Raw genomic sequence first — 26,263 nt, forward strand, 5'->3', positions numbered from 1 at the left:
CCGCAAATTTACTTTATTAAATTAGCTAAATCAATCCCAATGTCATTACACGTAATATAATTAAAGTGCACGTACCACAAGAAATTATACCAAATTACCATCATAAAGTCGTTACTGATGTAAATTGTAACTTAAGTTTATTGTATTTGGCAGTTGTTCTGCCACACTTCAAGAATTAGAATTGTTTGGGTTTGGCTAATCAATTCTCAAATCTGACAAGAAGACTTAGTCAATGTCCAAACCGATTTTTGTCTAATGATTTATTGTCTAAAGCTAAAGGACGCTGACCGATCAATGCAAGATGAAGTTAAGCTTAGTTACATTAGTTACTTTTTCAAATTTTTCTAACAGTCAAGTCGAAATAGTTCGGGGTTTGTCATTAAACTTGCGTTAGGGGTTTAAACTGCAGCGCATTCGAGTTCTAATTCGACTCCACCTGTCCTGGTTTTTCAGTGGGTTTTCCTTGGAAAATTTTGGAAAATGCTAAGAAAGTTATAATAACATTCTACAGATAATCAATTGCTTCTTTTTTTTATACCTTCATTTTATCCATCTTATCTTTCTCATCCCATAGTGCATTCGGATTCGATTCAGGCTTTACACACCCTGGTCCAAGTTTCACTGGGGTTTCTTTGAAAAAATTGGACAAATGGTGGGACCCTAATAATAGTCAACATATAATCTTTCACTTCTCTTTTATCTTAATTTCCTGCGTCTCATCCTTCTCGTCCCATAGTGCATTCGGGTTTGTTTCCAGCTCCAGCTGCTTCGATCCAAGTTCCACTGAGGTTTCCTTGGAAAATTTTGACAAATGCTAGGACCCAAATAATATTCCACAGAATTCTTTCACTTCTCTTTTATCTCAATTTCCTGCGTCTCATTCTTCTTGTCCCATAGCGCATTCGGGTTTGATTCCAGCTCCAATTGCTTCGGTCCAAATTTAACAGGGGTTTCCTTGGAAAATTTTAACAAATGCTGGGACCCTAATAATATTCCACAGATAATCGTTCACTTCCCTTGTATCTTAATTTCCTGCGTCTCATCCTTCTCGTCCCATAGTGCATTCGGGTTTGATTCCAGCTCCAGTTGCTTCGATCCAAGTTCCACTGAGGTTTCCTTGGAAAATTTTGACAAATGCTAGGACCCAAATAATATTCCACAGGATTCCTTCACTTCTCTTTTATCTTAACTTCCTGCGCCTCATCCTTCTCGTGCCACAGCACATTCGGGTTTGATTCCAGCTCCGCCTGCCTTGGTCCAAATTTCACTGAGGTTTTCTTGGAAAATTTTGACAAATGCTGGAACCCTAATAATATTCTACAGAAAATTATCCACTTCTCTTTTATTTTCTCGTCCCAGCTACCATCAGCCCATTCCAGTGATTTCTAAAAGAAGGCCTTCTCCACCCTATCATCGAATGTAGTCCAAAGAGACTGCTCGCCCACCAGTATTAGCAGCTGATGAGAGTGTAACACCCAAAAATTTTTTTTTATGACATACGTAGAACCATTGAAGATTCCGACAGATATTTAATTCTACAGGGTTTGATGGTGGGCCCTCGATATGAGGTTGAAAGAGGCAATTTTGACATTCTAAATGATCGGGGTCACATTTTAATTGGGAATAAAAAGTGAGTAGGTATCATGGAAAGGTGCATCGGTCTATTTTAAATAATCAAGCGACAATAAAAACTAAATTCAATAAATGTATTTGTAAATGAGTACGTGTGTACCTTTAGTTGTCGTGGTGAGTCATTTTAGGAAATGGCTCATTCGACGGCAGCATCGGATATTATTTACGATCACCGTAAAATTACCATTGCCAAATACCTAGTTAATAAAGTTGCGTGCAATGATGTTGTATGACCAGAGACAGAGAGCAACGAGAAAATTTATTGCCTAAATTATTGGCTTGTTGTGAGCAAGGAAGCGTGTTTAGAAAGTTTATGTACAAATACATCTTAAAAAGCGCCCATTAAAAGTGTTTTATTCAGGTTAACGCGGGCGCAGACCTGAACATGAGTCTGAGTTAGTTTTGTAATAATAATTTTGAACACTGCCCACAGTTATCATTTCGTGTATTAGGTATCTGAGTATAAGACATGACACTTATATTATGCCTTTAACAAGATGATTTTAAATTTTACAGTTCTGAAGATAAATGCACATGGTATTTCTATCACACTAATAATTCATTAAGGTTACATACATATTTCTATTTTGTTTATATGCGAACAACGGAAATTAAATGAGTTAAAATGAAATCGTCCAAATTGTTTACTAAATTACATGTTTCCACTTACTTCCCCTATTCCTAAATACATTGAGTTTTAACCTTTTGAAATTGCACTATTAATAGATATTATAAACGTTCGTTACACTATGTTGCATGTATCATGTGCAGAATAGGGGAAATTGGGTTTAAAATCAGCCTATGATACGAGCCGCGCTCAAACCCCTTCGCCAATAGCAAACCAGGTATCCACCTGAACGTCTTTTCGAAAATATCGATTTTCCCCATACTGATGCAACAAGTTGCACGTGCAAAAGAATTTAGTCAGTTTTAGGCATGTAATCAGTTAGGACGTTACTAATTTCATTAACCACCATCAAAAAATAAATCTGTATCTACCTATTTTGTATTTGTGCATAGTTTAAAGTGACCAACGAGTAAGTGTCTTAGCTAATTTAGAACGTAAATTGTTTTTAAATTGGGTAGATAGTGATTTTAATGTATGTTTTGTAATTGTACCATTAAAAGTACATATTTAAATATAATTTCGATATACTTAACATTGTTAAACGGGAATTGTTCGTAGACATTTGCAGAAGTTTTCTTAGGAGAACAAGCTGCAATGATCTTCGAACATTTATTTCCTGTTTTGTACCTACATGTTCTTGTAAAACTCCAAATTTATAAAACAAAAGGCTTATTTATTATTTATTATTGTTTTATTATTTTCCTTTTTATTATTCGTGTGTGATTACGTGGTAGGGAAATTGAGATACAGAAATATTAGTAAAGAAACAAGGAAAAATATTATTTACCGAAGGAACACATAGGTACAATGACACGAGACAAAAATGATTGATCATAAAAAATTAAAACGAAATACTCAAAGAAAGTACGAATGACAACAAGATTACCTACTTCGCTCAATTACAGTTCCTGTAAGACCATTTAATAAGCAGATTAGATGAAACGTAGCCAGAGTTTACATTAACTTAGAACAGAGTAAAAAAGGCTAATAAAACATGAAACTCAAATAAAGAAAGTATTGAGAATTACGCATGCATTGTAAATTTAGCATTTCCGAATTGTGAGAAAAGCGTCTGCCGATTTAATCCAGAAAAGATCATTATGGCCATTTCTAACTAACCAGATGTTAAATGAAACGTTCAAAACATAACTCTCACTGTTCCTACACAAACTTATTTCTGATAGTTATTTACATAATAAAATGCGCATTGTGTTTACAAATAACCCATATGCGCATAAAAATAGCGAATATGGCGATGAAAATATCCTTAAAAGTAGTGCCATTCTCGAACGCCTATGCAAAATGACGCATGCTATACCAATTAAATAATACGTCCAATAATAGATTATCGCTGTACCATTTCCGGAAAAACAGGTGAAAAGCATTTTTTTTTTGTTTGGTGCCACACATGGCACACAATAATTGTTTACGAGAGTTCAAGTTCCATTATTAAAAACGCACAATTGATGGGATAAGAAAAGAAAAAAAAATTAGAAGAACACAGTGCCATTGTTTACTTAAAATTCCATTGTGATAGATCGATTTGTTGGAATTTTTATTATGACAAGAGATCACTTCCGGGTAGGAACTTTTAGAACATTGCGGTTCCTGCGATGTCTAGACTGCAGAATGTAGTCTTGATGAACAGGCCAGAGGCTGTGGGCCTCTTTGAAGTGCAGTTCCGAAACCAGATCATTACTTTTAATGACGGTTCGGTACCATTCGCCTGCAGGTCCGCATACGAATTCCGCATGCACGCATTGACGTACGACTTTGACAGTTTGCTACTATATCAAGAAGGAGGGATTTTGCTTTACCATTTACGGTTGAGTTTGCCGTATAAGGTAACAGCTGATACTAAATATGGTATTGGGCAGTCCTTAGAGAGGTAGCATACGTCCCACTTCGCGCTCGTGAGGCTACCAGGCGTTTTTAGGGACACATCTGGGGATAATATGCGTCCTAACGTCTAAATACCGACTGCCATATCATTTCTATGCATGCATTTGCGTACCCAAAATAACCACATAATCTTTTCGAATGTATAAGGAACTATTTTGCGTATGCCAAATTCAATTTTCAACACTGTTAGGTCAGGTTACGTGGATACGAAATTAAAAGACACACGTTCGCGGAAGCGCATGGGCGGATAGCACGTCGTGAAACGAGACAGAATAGAAGGGGAGAGCGTACACCGGCGGCTGCGCATGTTGTTAATGTGAGCATTGGCCACGAGAGGCGCACTGGGCGGTCCAGTCAGTTCGTTGCCGAGCGTTATTGTAATCTCAGCTGTGTTTGTGTACAGAAGATTAACGTGGTGTTTGTGCCGTAAACTGTCAAACTGTGGTGCGCAATGGAACCGCCAGGCGGGAGAGACTCCCGATTTAACCTGGGCTACAGCATGAATCTTCTAAGTGGTGAAACACCCCCAGAGATTTACGGCAACCCGAATCTCGGCAGGCCGTCCACTAGTTTGCAGCAGTTATCTCCGAGACATACGATGGTGTCAAGTGCTTGTGGTGCTCAAAGTATGAAAGGGCGCGATGTGTGCTATGACGAGAGGGGCATGACCCCTCAGGGGCTCGGTTTAGAAGCTTGTGGTGTGAACGAAGTGTCTGAAGACACCTACAACTCGTTGCAATCGAAAAAATCGCCGCCGAGTAACGGCAAGAAAACCAAAGGACGAGTCAAAATTAAAATGGAGTATATAGAGAACAAATTACGACGATACACAACGTTTTCTAAACGAAAAACTGGCATCATGAAAAAGGTAAGATTATAACCTCTTCATCATATCGTCGACGTTCTGATCACTGGCAGCGCATGCACGTGAGTGGTTGCGCGCGCCGACGTTCGTTCAACAGCTCTCCGTTTGTCTGCACATAAAAAATAACACGAGATATCCATCTGCTAACAATTATCGAAATTCCAGTCAGTTTACAACGTTGAGTAAAAATTCAAACACGCAATGCGTGTCTCGTCGTTCAAACTTGCGATTGATGTTATTATCGGTTGACGATTGCTTGTCGATCTGTATAGAATTGTCAAGATAGTAACACGTGACCGAGATGATTATGGGCAGAGACTCCTCCGGTACTGTTATATTGTTACGAGAAGAACATGCGGCACGCAGCTTTCAAAATACTCCCATATGTTAGTTTTGACAGATGATACTTGTGAGATTTGTTACCTTTAATTGGTGTAGACATCTAAGTGGCCTTATATACGACTGCATTATTTATTGTTCAAATTTTGTCCGTATACGCTATACATTATCAGTATTCGTCTTATAATGCTAATTCATATTAATGTAAAACTACAATGTCTAACTGCATCATAAGATCTATGCAGCAAAATAACTGAAAGTTGACTCATGACGCGACAGGGAACATAGGTAAAATAATGCGGTGTTCATGTTCAGAACATACGCCTCAGAATAATTTGTAAACTAAGGGATAAAAGTACACCTATAGAACTTAGGTATGAAGTTGTTAATTGAAATAGTTAATCACATTTATAATTCGAAGCGAGATACTGCTCGATAGTTTACGATAGTGCAATGAGGAAGTCGGTACAAAATGATCTTTTGACCTGTGCTTATAGCGGCATCGTCATTTCAAGAACTTTGATGAAATATACAAATAAATGCATAGGCACATTGCAACCCTGCAGTTTGTTATAATTTATGTTAGGATCACATTTTTAATTTTGATTATGAAATACTAATAGGTATTTAAAGGGTAATTAATGGAATCCGTTTTTTATTTTTTTTGCACCTACTTACTGTTTTGAAGTACAGTTATCTCTGTAATGCGCGTAATTGGCATAATTAATTAAAAATGAAGGAGCATATTTAACATTGGTGTTTTATCCGATCAGAGCAGCAAATGTTCATGTCACGTACATGTACACCGACTTGTGGACAGTTCAGAGAATCACACGTAATTTTTTAATTGTTATTTGTTTTCAACAGAAGAGATGAGGAATTCATTTTAATTAGCAGTTTGTATTGTTTATTTAATGATAATGACTAAGCGATAAATGGAGGTTAATTAAAAGATATTTCGTTTAAAAATAACAACACCACCTACTTGGAATCAGCTATGCATTATTACCTATATTATTAAATACAGTCAGTTTGTTATGACTGGAGTATGGTCTCCATCCGCCCTTCAGTCTGTCGGTCATGGTAACAGTTAACGTTATCTACTTAATATTTGAAGCTACTGCAGCATGGCTTGCTTGATTATCGAAAATTGATGCGGCTTCTAAAGCCACGCAAGAGCATTGGATAGATTTTTGGGGTAGTTCATGCAAGAAGCCATTTTGGTGGATGTGTTTGGGAGATGTGGGCGAACAAAGTGTCGGAATCTATCTTATGCTTAATAAATTTCATAATACTTCCCGAATTATTGACTATTTATATTCATGGAATAGGGCTGTGAGATATGGGGGTTGAAAGTTGCAAGCCCATAGCGAAGAAAATCCTCTTCTGCTAGTATGTAACGGGCACCTCACAAGCATCATAGCGTCATTAGTCCGAAGATGCTGGACACACATCTCCATTGTTTTCTGTCCTGAGCTAATTTTTACAGCTTTTCCTGCTTCCAATTCTTCTCTAACTAGCGCTTCATACATCAGGAAGTGCTCTATCATCCTACCTCTCCCTTTCCTTATTGGCTTCTATTTGCCCGTCTTTATTTGTTTTTAATCATTCTTAGAAAGCCACACACGTACACTCAGCGGTATGTGGTAGATCGTTGGGGTAGTTCATACAAGAAGCCATATTGGTGGATCAATTTGGGGGATGTGGGTGACCAAAGTGCTCAAAGAATTCCAGAAGGGTTCCCAATAGATTGATCTGCCTGGTCAGCTGTTGCTGAAGTAATATAAATTCATGAACGTAGGGCTATAGGCGACATAGGGAAGCAACTGCTTTTCTGCTAATAAGTAACAAGCCCCTCGTTATCGTCTTCATCATAACGTTGTTAGTCAGAAGATATTGGACACACATCTTTATTCTTTTCTGTCCAAAGTCAATTTTCACTGCTTTTCCTGATTCTAATTCCTCTTCTCTAACTAGCCGTTCGTGTCTCAGGCGGTACTCTATCAGCCTATCTCTGCTTTTCCTTATTGACTTCTATCTGTCCTTCATACTGTTCCTGATACCTTTTCAATTTACTTTATTTTGGTTATCCATCTGTAACTCGACATCTCAAGCGCTTCAAACGTCAGCACATACTCATGTGAAGAAAGAGAGAAATAAGGGTATCTACCCATATTCATTTCTCCAGAAATTTTTAAAAGGGATTTCAAATCGTTTTTAGTGCGTTGTGGTCATCAAACTGTTTATCATTTTCCCTTCATTGTGAATGAATTATTTTTGCTTATTATTTCGCCAGTCACAATAAAATTTTAATTTCTTGATGTTTACATCGTCGTAAGTCTACTGTAATTCTTCTTGTGACTTCGACCGTAAAATTCCTCCCCATTCCTTTCGTCTTATCTTTTAACACTCACGATCAGCAAATTTAGTTCATACCTTCATAGTACCCATAATTGTTTATGAAATATGCATTAGAGATAAGTACTACTATATTGTATCTATGAATACTGCACAGCCCGTATAATTTCTTACCATTTACCATGTACCTTAATTACTCCATAAAGATTTTAATAACGGTCTATTGTAAGCACTTATAACATGAATTGTAAGTAATTGCCGATAAATAGCACACAAAAGTGGCTTTGCATAACATTGAGAGAGGTGTATCCAGTTAAATATTCGTCAAATGGTGAAGCATGTTTTAACATTCAAAAAACTCAGAAACACACGAACTTGAGCGAGTATATTTTAACTAGTTATTATCTAGAGCACTTCAACTATAATATATTACCAAGTTTTCGTTTAAATATATTTGTTGAAGTTGTTTGATTGATCTATTACTTCGACAGAAACATCTGACGGTCTTTAATTTTCAAAATCACTGAGAACTTGTAATCAATATAAAAATAAATGGAAGTATCTGTACCTACGACATATTTACTTAAACTTAATTAAAAGAACTTCCCAGCACCTTCACCAGATACTCATCACAAAGTTTGATGTTCTTTTTATCCCAAACAAAGCTTTACCTGTAACTTTCTAATTGATTCTGTAGTCCTACAATTTAATTAATTAAATTTTAAAATGTATCACCGTCATTATAAATACTTTAATAATTCATAAGTTTTTTGCTTTCTGCTATCCTATGGGAAGATTACTTCGCAGACTAACAGGTTTATGGCTTACATTTATAAAGTAAGGCATCTTTTTACATAATTTGAAACATGTTTCCTCGCTAATGCCACACAGTTTGCTTATTAATGATAATTATATCTTTTCTAATAATCACGTACTCACCTGATAAGTTCTACAATTTATTGGCTTAAAAGCACTCAAATGTAGCAGATTAGGGTGGACCACATATTATCTATTGTATGAAAATAAATAAAAGTAAAATAAAACTATTGGCATGCAATGGAAGAAAAAGTAGGGAAAAAGTGAATATAAAGATAGGATAAGAAAAATTTGAATTCGCTGATTTTTGGTGTCTGGGAAACCAGATAATTCAGGATGGAAGGAGGAGTAGAGATATAAAACAAAGGATACCGCAGGCCCGAGTCGCCTTCAACGAAAAGAAGTAACTTCTATGTTAACGAACAGTTAATTCATGTCCATGTNTACAAAACAACTCTGTTGTTTTACAAATAATATATGCCACATATTGAAATTTAGTTTAAACGTAAAATAAATTATATTTTTGAGATAATTGTAATGGAGTATAGTTTTGCCAGAACTGCTATCAAACGAGGATGGCCCTTTTAACCAATACTAAATTATTATAAATTTTTAATGTAATTGAAAAACTTACAAAACCACGAGTATATTGTTGTAACAAAGGGTCAGGACTTCTTGCAACATCAGCTAGGGCTTTTGTAATATATTCAGGGGGTGCATAGTCAGGAAAACCTTGTCCCAAATTCAATGGCTTATTTTCCAAAGCCAGTTGTATGTACTCAACCCTAAACAAATATTAAATAATCAGCAACAAAAAATCTTCATTAAGCTTTACAAATTATATAAATATACATGTTATAAATGATACAGAAACCTACCAAACACTTTTTAAATTGGGGTAGAAAGTGCACCCAGGTAATTTCTAACCATAAAATACTTTTCAGTGATGCCTCACAACAACTGTAATTCATTTTGGTACTTTCAGCTCGTTTAATAAGGGGGAAATTAATTTATTAAGAAAAACACTTTTTATAACAATACATATTTTATTAAACTGATAAGTAAAATAAATCCAAAAGTAAATAGCAAAAATAAATCTGTTCATAGGTACATGTAAATAAAAGTAAAATAAAACTATTGGCATGCAATGGAAGAAAAAGTAGGGAAAAAGTGAATATAAAGATAGGATAAGAAAAATTTGAATTCGCTGATTTTTGGTGTCTGGGAAACCAGATAATTCAGGATGGAAGGAGGAGTAGAGATATAAAACAAAGGATACCGCAGGCCCGAGTCGCCTTCAACGAAAAGAAGTAACTTCTATGTTAACGAACAGTTAATTCATGTCCATGTCTCGACGAAGCCTGGACGGTGGGTGCGGCGGAAAAGAAAAGATTAGAAACATTCGAAATGTGGTGTTACAGACGAATGATGAAGATACCGTGGATGGAGATGTTAAAAAATGAGGAGGTATTAAAAGGAGTAAGGCAACATAAGACGCTATGGAAGTCAATAAGAAATAGACGAGATATGTTGGTAGGACACCTTCTCAGGCATGAAGGGCTAGTCAGAGACATATTAAATAATGTTCACAAATATTTAAGTATGTGAGATGTTTTAGTTTCAAGAAAATGCAAAGATTAGTTCAGGGTAGGAAAGAGTGGAGGTGCTTATCCCACCAGTTTTAGGACTGACGACCCTATAATGATGATGATGATGATATTATCTAAAAAGTCTAATAAAGTTTAAAACTTAGTCGCTTATAAGTCGCTGAAGTCCCGATGACCAATGCACTGTACCACATTCCCTTGTGTTGAAATATTTTCCAAATTAAGTAATATACTTTAATTAATTGAAACAGAAATAGTTTTGTGCGAAAAACGGCGATTAGTTATCTCTTAAGTAACATGTTAATTAGTACTATCACGCCTACGTACAGGATTGATTTTACTCTTTTTGGAAAATAATCGTAGTGTGTTTGTTTATGGAAGTTTCGTAATAGACTCATCAATTCAAATAAAATATCAGCAATAGTTGTTAATATCTATGCAATTTGACTGTTAACATTCGGTAAGACTCCTAGTCAGTTCCGGATCCGTCTGCCCTGGTCCAAGGTTTTCTGTGGTTTCCTCAACTTTCCACAAAACTTTGTTCAATTTATTCTGTTTTAATTTGCTTGCCATGGGATATCTAATAACCCTGTTGTGATAAGAAAATGACCTTCGTTTCGCATCGAAAACTTTTACCAGTGGAAGAACGTCATCATTACCTCTTTAAAATATCCGGATGATTACAAGCTAGCAGCTTCATACGTCGGATGTCAGAATGCAATTAATAAACTAAAGACATAGGGACACGAAGCGAAACCATGCATTACCAAGCCAATTTTCTTGTCTTTGTAAACGTTATAATTAACGAAATGTATGACCACTGAGGTGTTATATAACATCCACACATTAACAACACACCTGGTACCGTTACTTTGTATCTTGGAGATCTTTGGTTGGTGATATTATAAAATAGACTTACTGGAATAATAATTACCGAATACACTCTGAGGAAGACATCAGCTCTAACAGAGACGATGCTACACCTAGACCTGGATGGGGCAAAATCCATGTAGTGAAACTTTCATGTCCTGATGATGAAGAGCTTCTGGGCTTTTCTGCCGTGGTCGAATTCTAATTGCACTTCATCCATTCTACCAGATTATCTTTGAATAAAGTAAGCAGAGAACTGTACCGTCTCCATTTGAACCTCGCTGCAGTACTCAAGCCGAAACCATGGAATGAGGTGGATGGGATGACTGCTAATCTAACAAAAAACTGTACGAAGAGTCAATTAAACGCCAGAAAAGCAAATTGCAATTAGAATTCGACCACGGCAGAAAATCCCAGAAACTCTTCATCACCAATAAGACACCGGCCGTGAAAGCCTGCGAACTTCCATGTCCTAGTTGAATATTTTAATTTAATAATAGTTTTTTGCCCAAACCGAGAGCTTTTGATGAACATGATTGCTAAACTATTTACCCAAGAAAAATTCACTTCCTGATCGAGGGGTCATTAAATGTGAAATGTCTGAAAATTCCAAAATGTACTAAAGATGATAAATCTGAGGATATCTTTGCAGGAATCGAAACTTGCGCTTGTTTTCCCATTTGCTAGCCAATAACCAATCATTCTGTCGATGGAGCGTTAAATCCGTCCAGGTACCTACACGCTTCCTGGGTACCTATAGTTAGATATCTATATCCTTTAACGGTTTCCATGCTGTGGCCGTCGCGATATAAAACAAATTGCCTGACCGCGCGATAAGACACACAGTGTGTCAGTTCTAACTGGACTGATTTTCTAAGTTGTTCCACAAACAATTTGTAAATGCACAATGGCTATAACAACCCTGTTCTGACGCATTGCCGGCACGCATGCCGCTTACAGATGCGTACTTTAAGATACGTATTTGGACGAAGTGCGCCATATGTAGCGCGAATGTACAAGTTCCGGCCTTCTAAACAATCCTAGAATGGACGAACTATGCGTCGATACTATTACTACTACCATCGGTGCTACTGTGAATTGTTAGTTTAGAAGTGAAATGAAAGAAAGAAGACAAGTAGTACAATTGGCACACATTGTTAATGATCGTTGCTAGTATCATAATAATAAATAACTAGAAATTCGATCAGTTTGCTTTCAAATCGCAACAATTCGTAAATGCCTAGCCGGTAAAATACGTTATTTTAACACTCTGGCAACATCCAGAAATGGGTTTTGTTTTGTAACCAATTATGAGTACCTTTAACAAAAAAAATTCTATCACCCTAAGAAGAAAGACTGCTATTTATTGATTTGTAAAAGAACCTGTTTACTAGATTTCTACTAATTGTTGGTATGATGAGGTCTGTTTTGTGTTTCTTTCACATGCTTTTAATTTGATCCCCAGAAATAGCAAAGAAATACCTAAGCGTGTACTACTAGTCTTTTTTTAGACATAATTAATTATATAGAACCTGCCATTGTCACCAGGGTATTCGTTAACTCCCAAGTTGATCTTTGTCAACCATTATTGCCGTATGGGTTCTTTTTCATTAGCTTAATGCAACGGATTGGTATTCTATCCATTCTCACAGTTGTTACTAGATTTTTCTCAAATAATTAATTGCCTTATGTACTCGCTATGTTTCCAGGACGAGTGTAAATTTGACAGACATTATAAGTCATCCTAAATACGTCAGTCTCTAAGCATTATCAGAATATTTCTACTACTGTTATTTTATTATAATTTTTTTTTGAGGATTGTTAAATGCGTAACATATAAAGTTTTAGGAAAATATGGTTCCCATAGAAAAATTACCAATGATTTTGATATTTCATGTCTAACATAAAAATGATAAATAAGTATTTACAAAACATTCAGTTACTAGCCAATGTCCTTTAACCTATCTGGTATTCTGTAAATTCTGTTATTTATTTCGTTCATACAGGACTTCTACAAGTGCATGGTCGCATCTAATAAATTAATAGGTATCGCCTGTCTTGTATACGCATTGTAGATTGTTTTCTTACAAATCATTCGCTGATAAGATAGGTATGAGTAATGGTTATTTCTGAATAGAGGCATCTCTATTGTGTTTAAATGTAAATTGCTAGTGGACGAAGTAATACATTTATCAAGCCAATCGTCCTAACAAAATCCGCGAATACCTAAGATATTTCTGTTCTTACGGCAATCGTATATCAACACAAAATATTCCAGAGCATTCAGGCACATGCATTTTGGTTTTTACCTACCGTTTTGTTTTTTTATTAATAATTGAGAAAGTAGGTAATTATTAAAAAAAGTCATCGTACTGAAAACTATCGCAAAAGAGTATCTAATTCAATCTATTTGATGCTCGAGCAATTTTTAAGAAAATACATTTATTTATTTTACCTAATTATAAACATGAACGATGGGCGCGGCGGAAAATAAAATGTTAGAAGCGTTCGAAATGTGGTGTTACAGGCGAATGATGAGGATACCGTAGCTAGAGAAGGTTAGAAATGAAAAGGTATTAGAAAGAATAGAACAGAGGACTCTAAGGAAGTCGTTAAAAAATAGGCGAGATAGGTTGGTAGGACACCTTCTCAGGCATGAAGGTCTAGTTAGGAGGAGTAGAGGTAGACCTAGTTTAGTTAAGGATGTGAGATGTTCTGATTTTAGGGAAATGCGAAGATTGGCTCAGGATAAGAAAGAGTGGAGGTGTGTGTTGAACCAGTCTTAGGACTGACGACCGTATGATGATGATAATTACCTAATTATGTCTCAAAGAATACTCGTCTGTAACTCGCCGCAAACTTATTTACGCTAGCTTACAAAGGGTAGTTTTGAAAAGATGATGCACAATAAACCTGTGCTCCGGCTATTTTTATTTAAAGAAGGTCCGCCAAAGTTTTTTGGAAAACTTTCTTAATCGTCAAAAACGAAGGTTTGAAAAGCGAAAACAAGGTAGGAATTCCACGAAAGAAAAACAAGTGTCAAAAACGTTTTAACGAAAGTGATGAAAAATCGGAAGGTATATATGTAGTTCGACCGTGTTCTATTCTAAAAACGACCGACCGTTCAGCCTTCTGCTTGCTGTTTGTCGACAAAAATAAATACGTATGGCAAATTATTACGTATATCATTATTATTACTGTTTTCTCAAGCTCACAAGGTAATAACACGTATAATTATTGTATAACAGGCGCCAGATTGTGCTAGTCCCTTATGTTATTCTTATTACACTAAAATAATGTCGTAGAGCATGTGGGTGGGTTTTTGGCAAATGCATCGGGATTTTTTGATTTCTCTGTCACTATACCTATACACAGTGTTCCAAAAATGTTCCCTTGGGCATAGTTCTTCCATATTTGTAAAAATTTGTAGTTTGTTATTTTTATCGAGCACGACCGCATCCAGTTGCTTTATTATCAAAACATCTCTGTTGGCACACAACTTTTGTATTTTTGTTTGCGATACACATATTGACCCACCAATATCCGTCACAATGTGATGTGCCATCCGTTTAAAGCCTTTTAACTACATCAAATGTGTGCTGTAAATGAGATAGATTCATTTGTGGTTCCTACACACTAATAAACTCTCTTTTAAAGACTTTCAAACAATTGATAATTGATAGTAATTCTGCTTGAGGCCTTCCCATCACATCTACATTATCACTTTAGTATTAAAAGTAAGGATAAAAGCAAATCAATGAACTTTCTTAAAATAAGTAAGAACTATACCCATAAGTTACAACTTATTTTAGAAACGTAATTACCAAATGTAGATCACGATTTTGAATGCGCTCATCGAAATGCAAGTTGACAAAATATCAAATTATTGGCAGTATAGCGCCATCTACTGATATTTACCTTTAACTATAGCATCTCATATGTTTGGCAAGGGCTTTATTAAGGTATCTACTTGACTACATCGTTAGTGAATCATTTCAAGCTCTATTTATTTGATGTGACACCGGAAGTATTGCAATTTTATAAGATTTGTAGTTTAGTCATTGCGAAGTAATTAACACAAATATTTGTGTGTCAATTTACAGATGCTGTTCCGTACAAATTTTTGTTCTGTGTAGTAATTTCGTCAATTATTTATTGGTAGATAAAATCAGCGCAATGTCAGACGTTTTTTTTTTGTACATGCCCTATCTGTGCCAGCTGCCATGATCAGAATCGTTCCGATAATATGATATAGCTGTTCGACGTTGTTCGACCGTATCCGGTGTAATAATTGTCTATTGTTCTTTTATTGTTCCAGGCGTACGAACTGGCAACGCTAACGGGCACGCAACTGATGTTGCTGGTGGCGTCAGAAACGGGTCACGTTTACACATTCGCCACCCGCAAACTGCAGCCGATGATAACAAGCGAGGCCGGCAAAGCCCTGATCCAAACGTGCCTGAATTCGCCCGATCCGCCCGCCGGCGCGTCGTCCGGCGGCGATCAGCGTATGTCAGCGATGGGCTTCGAGGAAACCGAATTGACGTACAACATCAGCGACGAGGATTCCAAAGTAAGACAAATGGCGTACGCATCCCCGCACGCTCACGCCGCACACGCGCACTCTTTAGGCGGTCAGTCGCACTATTCTCATTTAGAACAGAGCCATCTGGGATTAGGGGGATCGCCGCAGCACGGCGGCTACGCGCAGGCATGTCCCAGCCCGTTGCCGCCACACCAAAGCTACGGCCATCCCCAGCATCCCCACGCGCACACCCACATGTCCCATTCCCATCCCCAACGATAGATGGGACAGTGTGCGCACTAGTTGATTTTTGTTTTATTATTTTTTCTTATTATTATTATTATTATTATTATTAATAATCTCTCACGCAGCCCACGGGCGGCTGGCAGGGCTCGATTCCCGGGCCGATTTTGTCAGAATTTTCGATAGTTAGTTTCCTTCGATCGGTCACAGGAAGTAAATAAAAATAGAATTATCGATAAGCAGCACAGAAAATCTGGAAGAGAAGCTCTACTATCTCCTTCGACTGATTACTCAAATAAATACCTAGAGAGAACTACAACCAAATTCATAAATAAGATTCTCAATAAATTTTATATCAAACGTTTAATCTATTGACCGAAATTCGGGTGCTAACTGCTGCTGTTCTGACAAGCTAATACGAAACTGTCTCAAATTGAGACGTATTTTCTATTAGTGATTACACATTTTTGAAATTTATGAAACGATTAGAAAATTAATATATACATATATGTACTTAACGGTGCGTTTCTTATGATGCATCAGACCCGTGCGACAGGTGCACTGCGTCGCCTCTTGACGCCACCTTGTCTCTTGAAGCAACTGCGTCAGTTGACGCACATTTTTCAGGCGCGGCAATTGCCTGCGATATTTTGCAACAATATTTTCATACCTACTCTAATAAAATTCTATGAACGTATGTCATACACAAAGTCCTGCATAGTATACGCTAAATATCCGCTGCTGTTGACGCATCAACTGCTCTGTTTCTGCGGACGCAATATGTCCAACGCATGCCGCAGACGCATCGTAGGAAGCGCACTTTAAAGCGTTAGTCTATCGTTATTATTATATTATTTGTCGCACTTAACAATGATCATACTTATGAGAAATTCACAATCTGATGCATGAGCAGATAGGTACCTTTCTGTTTCAATAGAGGAAGTGATGATAATAATGGCATGCATTTTTTTAAAGAATGAAATATACGATAAACACTTAATGGCGCGTTACATGTGATGCGTCAGGCCCGTGCGGTCGACGCACTGCATCGCTTGACGCTTAGAGTTAAGGCGCGTCAATTGCCTGCGATATTTTGTAATTCATCTGTTTCAATAGAGGAAGTAATGATAATAACGGCATGCATCTTTTTTAAAGATTAAAATACACGATAAACACTTAATGGTGTGTTCCTTATTATGCGTCAGGCCCTTGCGGTAGGCGCACTGCATCTCTTGGTTAAGGACCAACAATTGCGCGCGATATTTTGCAAGAATTGATTCAATTTTCGAATCTGTTAATAAAATTTCTGAAATTGTAAAGTACACGCTAAATATTCGCCGCCTTTGACGCATCAACTGTTCTACTTCTGCGGACGCAGTGTGCCTGACGCACGGCGCAAACGTATTGTAGGAAGCGCACTTTAATATCGATAACAATGATCATATGCCGATGTGAAATTCGTCTGTTTCAATAGAGGAAGTAATGATAATAATGGCATGCATTTTTTTTTTAATTATTAAAACATACGTATACGTTAAACACTTAATAAGCAAGTTAACGATTTCGGTGTTAATTATTTAATTTTGTGTACGACACGAGTGTATGAAACTATATAAAAATGTTATCATTTGCAAAAATTCGCGAATTAATTATAACAGGTGCAATAACACGACGTGTCAACATTGCATACTTCATCCGCGAATGTGTGTCTCGAAAGCGTTTTCGAATACTTTTGTGTTATGATATAGTCTGCGTTTTACGACACTTTATGTTTTAATAATAAAAAACATGACGATCTCATTTATATGCGTAATCATCTTCGATGTTTCGCGCGAACATAACGAGCCCTGGTTAGCAACTTTAGCGTTAAACCGTCTCGTAATGAGTCGAATTTTTCAGCTGCGGTCGAATTATAGTGCACTTTAATCAGGTTGCCTATGGAATACGCGAACAGAATATAAAAAGATGCGCCGAATTGACTCCTGGTTATATTATAAACGTTAAATATGCATCGAAACACGTGTTTCGACGAACTTCTCATTCTTACAACGTTTTACAGGTGTTTTACTTATTAAGGATTTTTTATTGCTAAATACCTAACTTGACGCTTCGCATGAAGAAAAGTAATAATTACATTTCATATTGAATATTTGCAATTTTCGACTCAATTATATAAGAAATTCTACCAAATGCTGTTGTCACCTTTCGTGGCTTAGTAGCTAGAGCGTTGGTGTGTAAAACCAAAGGTCCCGGGTTCGATTCTCGCCGAGGAGGGTGTGACAGCAGGAACAATTTTTCTCATTAATTTAAACATCAGAAATCATAATAAACTGTTACGTATTCATCCAAAGTAAGAAAGTCTTAGGAGGAAAAGAGAAAAACCTATAAAACATAACGGGAAATTGTGAGAAATGTACCTCTGAATAGTTTAGGTCCCGGGATACGTTTTCCGGCTAAAACAGCCCAGAAAAACTGAAACCGAGAATAGATGGGAATGTTTTTAGTTACTTCCACCATGAAAGATCGTAGAACAATTACTACAGTTAATTTCATTATTTAATAAATCAATAGCCAAAACTGTACATAACGCTTAATTCGTATTAACAATTATTAATTGTTCTACTTATTTTCCTTTCCGTAACTAAAATAATATCCATATTAAGAAGATTATTTAAACACGATTACAGTAAGATAGGAAAACAATTGACAAAGAACGGATATTTTTAGTCAATAACGGATCGTGTTTATTATTTTTTTTATAAGGTAAATTGCGCATAAAAAATTATTTATTTATAGAAACAGACGCTTCGACTGTATTATAAAAAATTTATCCGTGACGAACGCCTACCTCTTTTTCTAATATTCACAGGCGTTAGAATTATGAATGGGTATCAATCATATATGTAAGCGGTATTTCGTTCGATACCTACTTTAATGATATCAATATTATTATTAAAGGCATCTTCGTATCGCATCTTAAAATCAAGTCGTCCGTGCGTCGCTTTCGGTCTACCCACTGTACACCGTGTCCCAAAAAAATTTTCACTTGTAATAATTTTCAGTTCAAGTTAGGTTATATTTCTAATTTAAATGTGTTAAATTTAACTCTCAATTTACAAAAATAAAGAAACTTATTTCAATCAATAATTGTTAAAGTATTATACTAAAGTCATTAGGTCAAATTTCATTACTCAACAATTCAATACATTTTAATAGGGCTATAGAAACAATTACCATTCTTTAGTTCTTTTACTTTTCATTACTTTTCCAGTATTGAACAAATTAGGCTTTTATCGGGGGTTTATAATTATTAGACTGAAAATTTTGATAATACTTATATAGGACATACAGGACGAAGCATCAAAATAAGAGTTAAAGAACACAAAAGAAGCTACAACCAAAAAAAGCAGACTCCATTTGCCTATTGGATGAAAATCATAATTTCGCATGTTAATTTTAGAGGTTTTCATTCTTTATAGTTAAAATATTACTTTTCGAAATTCAGTAACTATTTATAGGTTATAAAACTTTGGAGATAAATATGTATACCCAAATCGCTCAACTTTTCATTTTTGGGAAAAACACCTTCAGCGTACATTTACCTTCTCTGGGCGGTGTGTATTTGTGTGTTGCTGATGCTTTATTTTGTGACATACTGTAAGTGTAAAGAACAATTAATATCGTGTTTCAATTCGAGCGATCTATCAAAAATTTCGGGTTGCAGTATCGAAGTTTCGACGAATTTCGACAATTCAGTTCCTGTTCCGGAAAAACGCGCCCCTTTGACTAGCAGATGTGAGCAAACAGCGCGGTACCAGAAGAGAACGTCAGTGTGGGAAATACCATTGCGGGTCTTGTTGAGCCACAAGTGATAATGGATGAATTGAGCGATAATTAGGATCGTCAACATTCAAGTTCTTTTTGAATAATTAGCCGGTCGTTCTTTTCTCTTGAAAAACCCGTTTGCTTACTTACTTCATCTGAACGCTCCGCCGTTTACATTCATGTAACAACCGAGCAATTCGAGCAACTTCTTCACCAAATCATTTTTCGTTTTTAATTATTATTGTAAAAGTCGTATTATTTCTGTCCACAACCACGTCTCTCGTGTTAAAATGTAACTAATTGACAACCAGTCATAATTTTTTTAGAATAAAAATGAGAAAACGCCGTAATTACCTTGTCGTTCATGATTGGATTCAGGGCGAGGAATATCCAGGGTTCTAAAGAACTTCAAATTTACACTTTGCTAATCATCATGGAAGTTGTTCATTAGAAAACATTAAAAAAGTTTGACCATTTCAAATGTATCTTAAAGAATATAAATTGGTTACAGGCATGTACGGAAAATTCTAATTCTAGAAGTTTGAAATAAATATCATCAATTTTGCCAGGTTTTCTGATCAATAACTCGTTTAAAAGATCATGGGATCCATGTCAAGATTAGGATTGTACATGTAATTTTACAACCCTTATATTGACTCTGATTTCCATGAGAATGGTATTATGATGCATACTGTAAATTGAAATAACTCTAAAGTTCATCAATTTTGCCAGGTTTTATCATGGAATCTAAATTAAGATTAGAGTTATACGTGTTTACACAATCACTATAATTTTACAGCCCTTATCTTTCTTCTGATCTTTATCGGGATGGGTATTATGGTGCATTCCATAAATTGAAGTAACTCTAAATTTCATCAATTTTGCCAGGTTTTCTAATCAATAATCACATCAAGATTAGAGTTGTACGTCTTGGCTCTGATTCCATAACCCAAAATTTAAACTCGTCGCCTTTAGATAATTAAAATCCAGAGTTTTCAACGTTGATAACTTGATCTTCTTCCCGTTTTTGTGATTTCCCGCTGTGCGATTTAATGGGCGACTGCCGAGGCATCAAGTCCTCTTCACATGTATGCCGTATGATTCCCGATCATTTTGAAAATCTACTTTTCGAATTCCCGAAACAGCAGGTCCTCAACGTGGCCAGGACATGGGAAACAAAATAAATTTCACGTAGAGCCGACGAATGCGTGAGGTCCACGGCGTAAGATGAATTATTCAGATGGACGGAGACTGTGTAGACTCCTCGTTCGACGGCTTGGTTTATTATGAGTTGAATTTTATTATTTGTTTATAATAAAATTTACACGAAAGAAGAGCTACACCTACACGAAAAAAAGTCGGGCAAATAACAATATTAAAAGAAAACTGTAAAAGTAAATGATCGGTATTTTGGATGCGTTCAATTTTCGTATGGATTTTCTGTTCACGTAACTTAACGGCACCGGTGACGTGCAGCTTTGTCGAAATAATTATCGCCTTTTATCATTACTTCCTCGCTAACGGAAACGGATGTTCTTTTGGCAGGGACGCTTTTCCGCATTCAAATTAACATTAGTGGAAATGTATTCTTACGTCCTTACCATATGATAGTGACATTCAAGCAATATTTATTTTTATTATCATTGAAGAAATAACAGAAACAAACACAAAAAGGATTAGACCATTGAGTTGATTTATTGTTTACTAAATCCCTTTCAAAGTGCATACAAAAATTGAATGAAAGATAACATCTTTTTAGCTGATTTCTTTGAAGTAAGACACAAGATTTTTAACGCAACAACTTATTCAAATTTCAATTTTTAATCATTCCATTACCAGTTAAGTAATCCTATTTTATTTTTATTTTAATTTTGATCGCTGCCAACAAAGTAATAATTATAATTGGCTTCTTGAAAGGAATCTATCTCCAATGATCGGAAATTGTAGGTGAAATTAATTATAAATGTTGTTGATTGCTTTAGAAACAACTGCACACCACGATAAAGAAAGAAAGAAATAGGTTGATCAGGTACAACCAAACACGTGTATTACTTTAATGAACGTGTACCTTTTACATCACAATATCACGAGAAAATAGTACGTCATACAAAGAAAACCAATCAATCTGCAATCATTTTTTTGTTTCCATATACAACGCCAGTCTGGATTACAACATAAGCGTCAAGTTTGGTTAGTTGGCTAGTTACCCTTTCGATAAATAATAATAGAACAAAGTAAATATCTAATAAAAGAAATCTACGTGTGTATGTCATGTGACATTACCGCTTATGATTAATACAGTAGTGACTGATCGCCACCGAGAATGACCTACCTGACCTACATAATTTTGTTTTATTATGGTTATTCTTTTTTTTTTTAATGGCAGCGGCGTGTGCGGGGTGAAATATTAATGCCATATTTGTGTTTGGCCTGATGTAGCCATTGTTATTGTCGTTTTTATTTGTTTTGCATGGCCCAATACTTCAATATTTTGTTAATAGTTTTGCTTTGTGTATTCATTTACTTTTTTTATTGATTTTCTGCAAACTCCTATCGCATCAAATGCCAAAATCAATCGCCAACGATTTAATTTCAATACCAACCGAAATGCCAAAATAAACTATTTGTGGATATCACATTTTTGGTCACATGTTCCTTATCCAAATTGAAAGATTATGCAAAAATAGGGTGGATCTTGATTTACAGTTATTAAGGGCTTTATTTACAGTAAATAAAACCTTGAACCTTCCTTCATATTTAATAAATGATCAATAATTATTGTTTATGAAAACAGAGATTCTTTGTTTGATTATTCTTTTTGGTTGAATTTCCTAAATAATGTCAGTCGTCCTTGTTGCGAAAATTCGAACCAAAAGGGCATATGTTTTGCAGTTTTTGAGTTACGTCAGATAAAAAAGAACGATGTGTGACCATCGCGATCGGTAAGAGTTACGAGATGACCTTCCGATGTAATACGGTCGTGGGCAGTTGATGAAACTGCGTGAATGGCTGGTTGGAAGGAAAATGTGGCATTTAATTTGGCAGCCTACACACAAAAAAAAGCAAACTTTCGCATACTGCAGCCTGTTGTTATCTTTCTGTTATCTCGCATGGTGGAATTTGCAGAAAATCTTTAAACGTTTGCGCAAAAATTACACACGAAAGGACAAAAAATGATTCAAAACGAAAACTGTTGAAAAGTGAAGGGAATAAAATGATTTGATACGAGACAGGCTGGTTTGACGTTATTGTATGCCGCCCCGACTATTTAGGTAAATAATACACTTCAGCCTACTTGTTTTTAGAAATCTTTACGAAATCTAACTTTTATTGGACGGTTTGTAGCGTCAACCGTTCGCGATGTGGGTGTAGTTGCTATCTGTAATTGCGTTGGTGCTACACTTCTTTTTCTTGGTTTTTTCTTTTTTTCGGTTTGTTTTTTGGGTCAACGCCCTCAAAATTCTAATTTCACTGCACATGCTCTTCTTAATCGGGATAAAGCCAGCACGTGTCGTATTACCAGCCAGTCGTTTTTCGTCTGTTTTCCTAGCTAGCGCCACCTGAACACGGCCATCTTCATACGCACGAAAATAGGTAACATAGACTCAAAAAATTCTCTAGATGAAAAAAAAAACACGAAAACATTGTACATATGTATTAGTAGTGAAGTTACTAGTTATAATTAATTTAAATAATTTGTACAAACAAACTTTTTAGTGTGCATAAATAATTCATGTATTAATAGACGATGCGGCGTTAAAGAATGTTAAAATCGAAATTAGCCAGCGAATGCTTACAAAAGATGAACTATATATATATAATTCCATAACCCAAAATTNATATATATATATATACATATATTTTTTTTTGTTTTTAAGTTATTTATATTTTTTTTGCTCGTTTTCGATATACCAAGCCCACCATTAGTTATTAAGGGTTCGATATATCGGATATTGTGCATGGTCACTTATTTTAACCCTGTTCTAGTGCCTGCCAAGTCAGGGATAATTAATTTATTTGCAATTACAATCATTTAATTTTTTCACTCGTGGCAGGTACTAGAAACGGGTAAGATGAAACTATTTATTTATGATATTTTCTTGGCATGTTTTTTTTGTGTTATTTTCTCTTTTATTTTAACTGGGAAACCGTCAAAATACGCACAAGGTAAGCAAGTTGTTGCATTTCCAGTAAATGTGTCTTTATTTTTATTTTATTTCTTTATTGTTTACAACAATTGGCGTAATAATTATTATGTTTTGTTGTTTGTATTTGATTTTCCGTAAACGACTAAATATCGTACGACCACCGTCGACAGTTATTATCTTCATTCGTAATTGTGATAATAAACATTTTTTAACGATTGAACTGAACCCCTTTATTTATGACGTTTCATCTCTCTGCAGATTATTAAGACATATATATTCGTCCGATTGAGAAAATAAATGCGTCGTATCGTGCGTAAAAGGGCATTTAATGGAAACAAAATGCACGCGTAACGGGTAATGCTTCATGAGAACAAAAGACTGATTGCTAATGGCGGCGAAACTCCATTGACAGACATATTGTCTCGCCATAGAAGTAAATCGATTGAATAGCCAATCAGTTTACTGTTTTGGTATTTCGACATTTAAGGCTAACTCCATTAAGTCAATGTTGTACTGTGTGAATAAAGCACACGTTAAATGAAGCTTTTCATATTAACGTGATTTCTCACAAGTAGGCGGCCATATGTGCATATTTTATTTTTAGTGATCGTGAGTGTAGTGATATTTAACAAGATTTAATTTAACATCTAATACTGATGGTGTCATCTGTGTTAAAAGTTTGAAAACCCTTTTCAAGAACAAAAACATTACGAATTATTTGAACAGCACCTGTACATTGAAGTAAAATTTACAAGTAAATTGACTGTTACCAGTTTATTGAACAGGATCCTAAGAAAGCTATTTGGTCAATTATTTTAAGAACAGTCCCTGTAGGAAAATTTACTTACCTGTTAACGTTTAAAAACCCCCAACAATATTATAAAAAAAACAGTTGTTTTGGTAAATTTAAATATTTATTTCGTAACTAGGTTTTAAAAAATACATAAACCTTTAGGAATTAGAAACTAAAACTTATCTAGTTTAAAGCTTAACCAGCCTACAAAAACATAAAATTACGAAAAAAAATTAAACATAGGTTAGGTTAGGTTAATCTAGAAACCACTCTATCGTTAAAATGAAAGCAAAAGCTAATCTACGTTAAAAAAAATCTAGATGGCACCGACGAAGAGTTATTACATAATTATATTATTCGTTTATAAAGCACTATCCCTAATTATGTACTTATTAAAAAAAAAAGTGATACTACCGATTTGCTTCACAAGAGAGCGTTAATCTTCTTAATATTAATGTCACCATTTGATTAAAGTCTAGAGATCAGTTAAAATTATAAAAAAAAAATCTACAGTCATTTTCGTTTAAAATATTACATCATTGAAAATTTTTATAAAATATAAAAAATACTTTACACAATAGGTGTCTTATCTATAATAGTACGGCATAGGCCCGCTGAAATTTTATACCTTATTTCATATATTTATTTAAAAAATAGACCTTATCGTTAAATATGCTTATGTAGATGTACACAGTTTAAAAGTTCTTACGTAAATAGAGACAGTTGTTATTTTTGATAAATTTAGACAAAATGTTAACGATTTCGATTCCAAAAAGTTATGTACGGTATGTCACACAATTAACGATCGAATTTTCTAAATATACAAAAAAATCGTATGATTTGGAAAAATTGTAAGAGGCAGGAACAAAAATAAAAATTGGCAAAACTCTAAATTAACTAATTTGCTATTTCGTATCGTTAATTTTGTCAAGAACTGTACATTGGACGTAGCGAAAAGAGATACAGTCGCCGTCGATCGTAATGTTTGAGGAAGTGTTAACCGCGAATGTCCTTGGGGTTAATGGAATCGCAGGCGCCTCTGTCAGCGTGGTACGCGCTCACTGCTCCACGGTCCACGGTGGCTGTCCTCGCATGTCCGCCCACGACCCCTGCAACAAAGTGTGTAAACGGGTTACTACTCAAAACGACTGCTCGTGTCAAGCACGATCGCAACTTAAGTATATAAACGATCTGCTAATGTAAACACGAGCAAATAATTTAGGATCCACAATGCGATTTTAAGCTTCGCAATATGTATAGGTACTGTACAATCATTGATAGATTGCGTTGACGTCATCGGCATAGTCCATACGAACCAATCTAAAAAGTATCGGCAATAGTAGATCTAAATTATGCTCTAGACCGTCTTAAGCGTATGTGGTTAAGTTGAGTGAACGTAGAAGAACTAAGTTTAATTTTTGCATAACGTACATTCCAATATGAGGCAATACGAATGATGTGTCGTATGTCGTTGAATGATTGATCTATGTATACGTAATCACTCAATATTATACGAAAAGTTGTTAATATAGACCTGCGTTGGAATTAATTTTGTGTTCGTAATCGGTTAACAATTTGGGAATTCAATAAAGATTAATAAAAGAGGATACTTGGTGCAAAATATGGTATTATAGGACGATGTTAAAAACACCATGAATAGAAAAGGATAGTAATAAGGAAGTATTAGAATGAGTAGGAGAACAGAGGGCGCT

General features: G+C 35.5%; 1 protein-coding gene and 2 long non-coding RNA genes across 3 annotated transcripts in view; 1 reads left to right on the forward strand and 2 right to left on the reverse strand.

The window, feature by feature from the left end:
* Positions 1-4,613: 4,613 nt before the first annotated feature.
* LOC108734053 (serum response factor homolog) overlaps positions 4,614-26,263 on the forward strand; it is a 74,034-nt gene continuing 52,384 nt past the window's right edge. The window contains exons 1-2 of the mRNA XM_018465444.1: positions 4,614-5,030; positions 15,336-15,590. Coding sequence (XP_018320946.1) covers positions 4,614-5,030; positions 15,336-15,590 — 672 coding nt within the window. The remainder of the gene's footprint in view (positions 5,031-15,335; positions 15,591-26,263) is intronic.
* On the reverse strand, positions 9,078-9,430 carry LOC108734055. The gene is made up of 3 exons (XR_001937323.1): positions 9,419-9,430; positions 9,175-9,325; positions 9,078-9,121 (listed from the first exon to the last, which is right to left on the reverse strand). It is a non-coding gene; the product is annotated as an uncharacterized LOC108734055 (long non-coding RNA).
* LOC112906534 overlaps positions 24,654-26,263 on the reverse strand; it is a 3,466-nt gene continuing 1,856 nt past the window's right edge. The window contains exon 2 of the long non-coding RNA XR_003232396.1: positions 24,654-25,660. This is a non-coding gene — a long non-coding RNA (uncharacterized LOC112906534). The remainder of the gene's footprint in view (positions 25,661-26,263) is intronic.

The sequence above is a fragment of the Agrilus planipennis genome, unplaced genomic scaffold (genome assembly GCF_000699045.2).
Source record: "Agrilus planipennis isolate EAB-ADULT unplaced genomic scaffold, Apla_2.0 scaffold8, whole genome shotgun sequence".
NCBI classification, from domain to species: Eukaryota; Metazoa; Arthropoda; class Insecta; order Coleoptera; family Buprestidae; genus Agrilus; species Agrilus planipennis.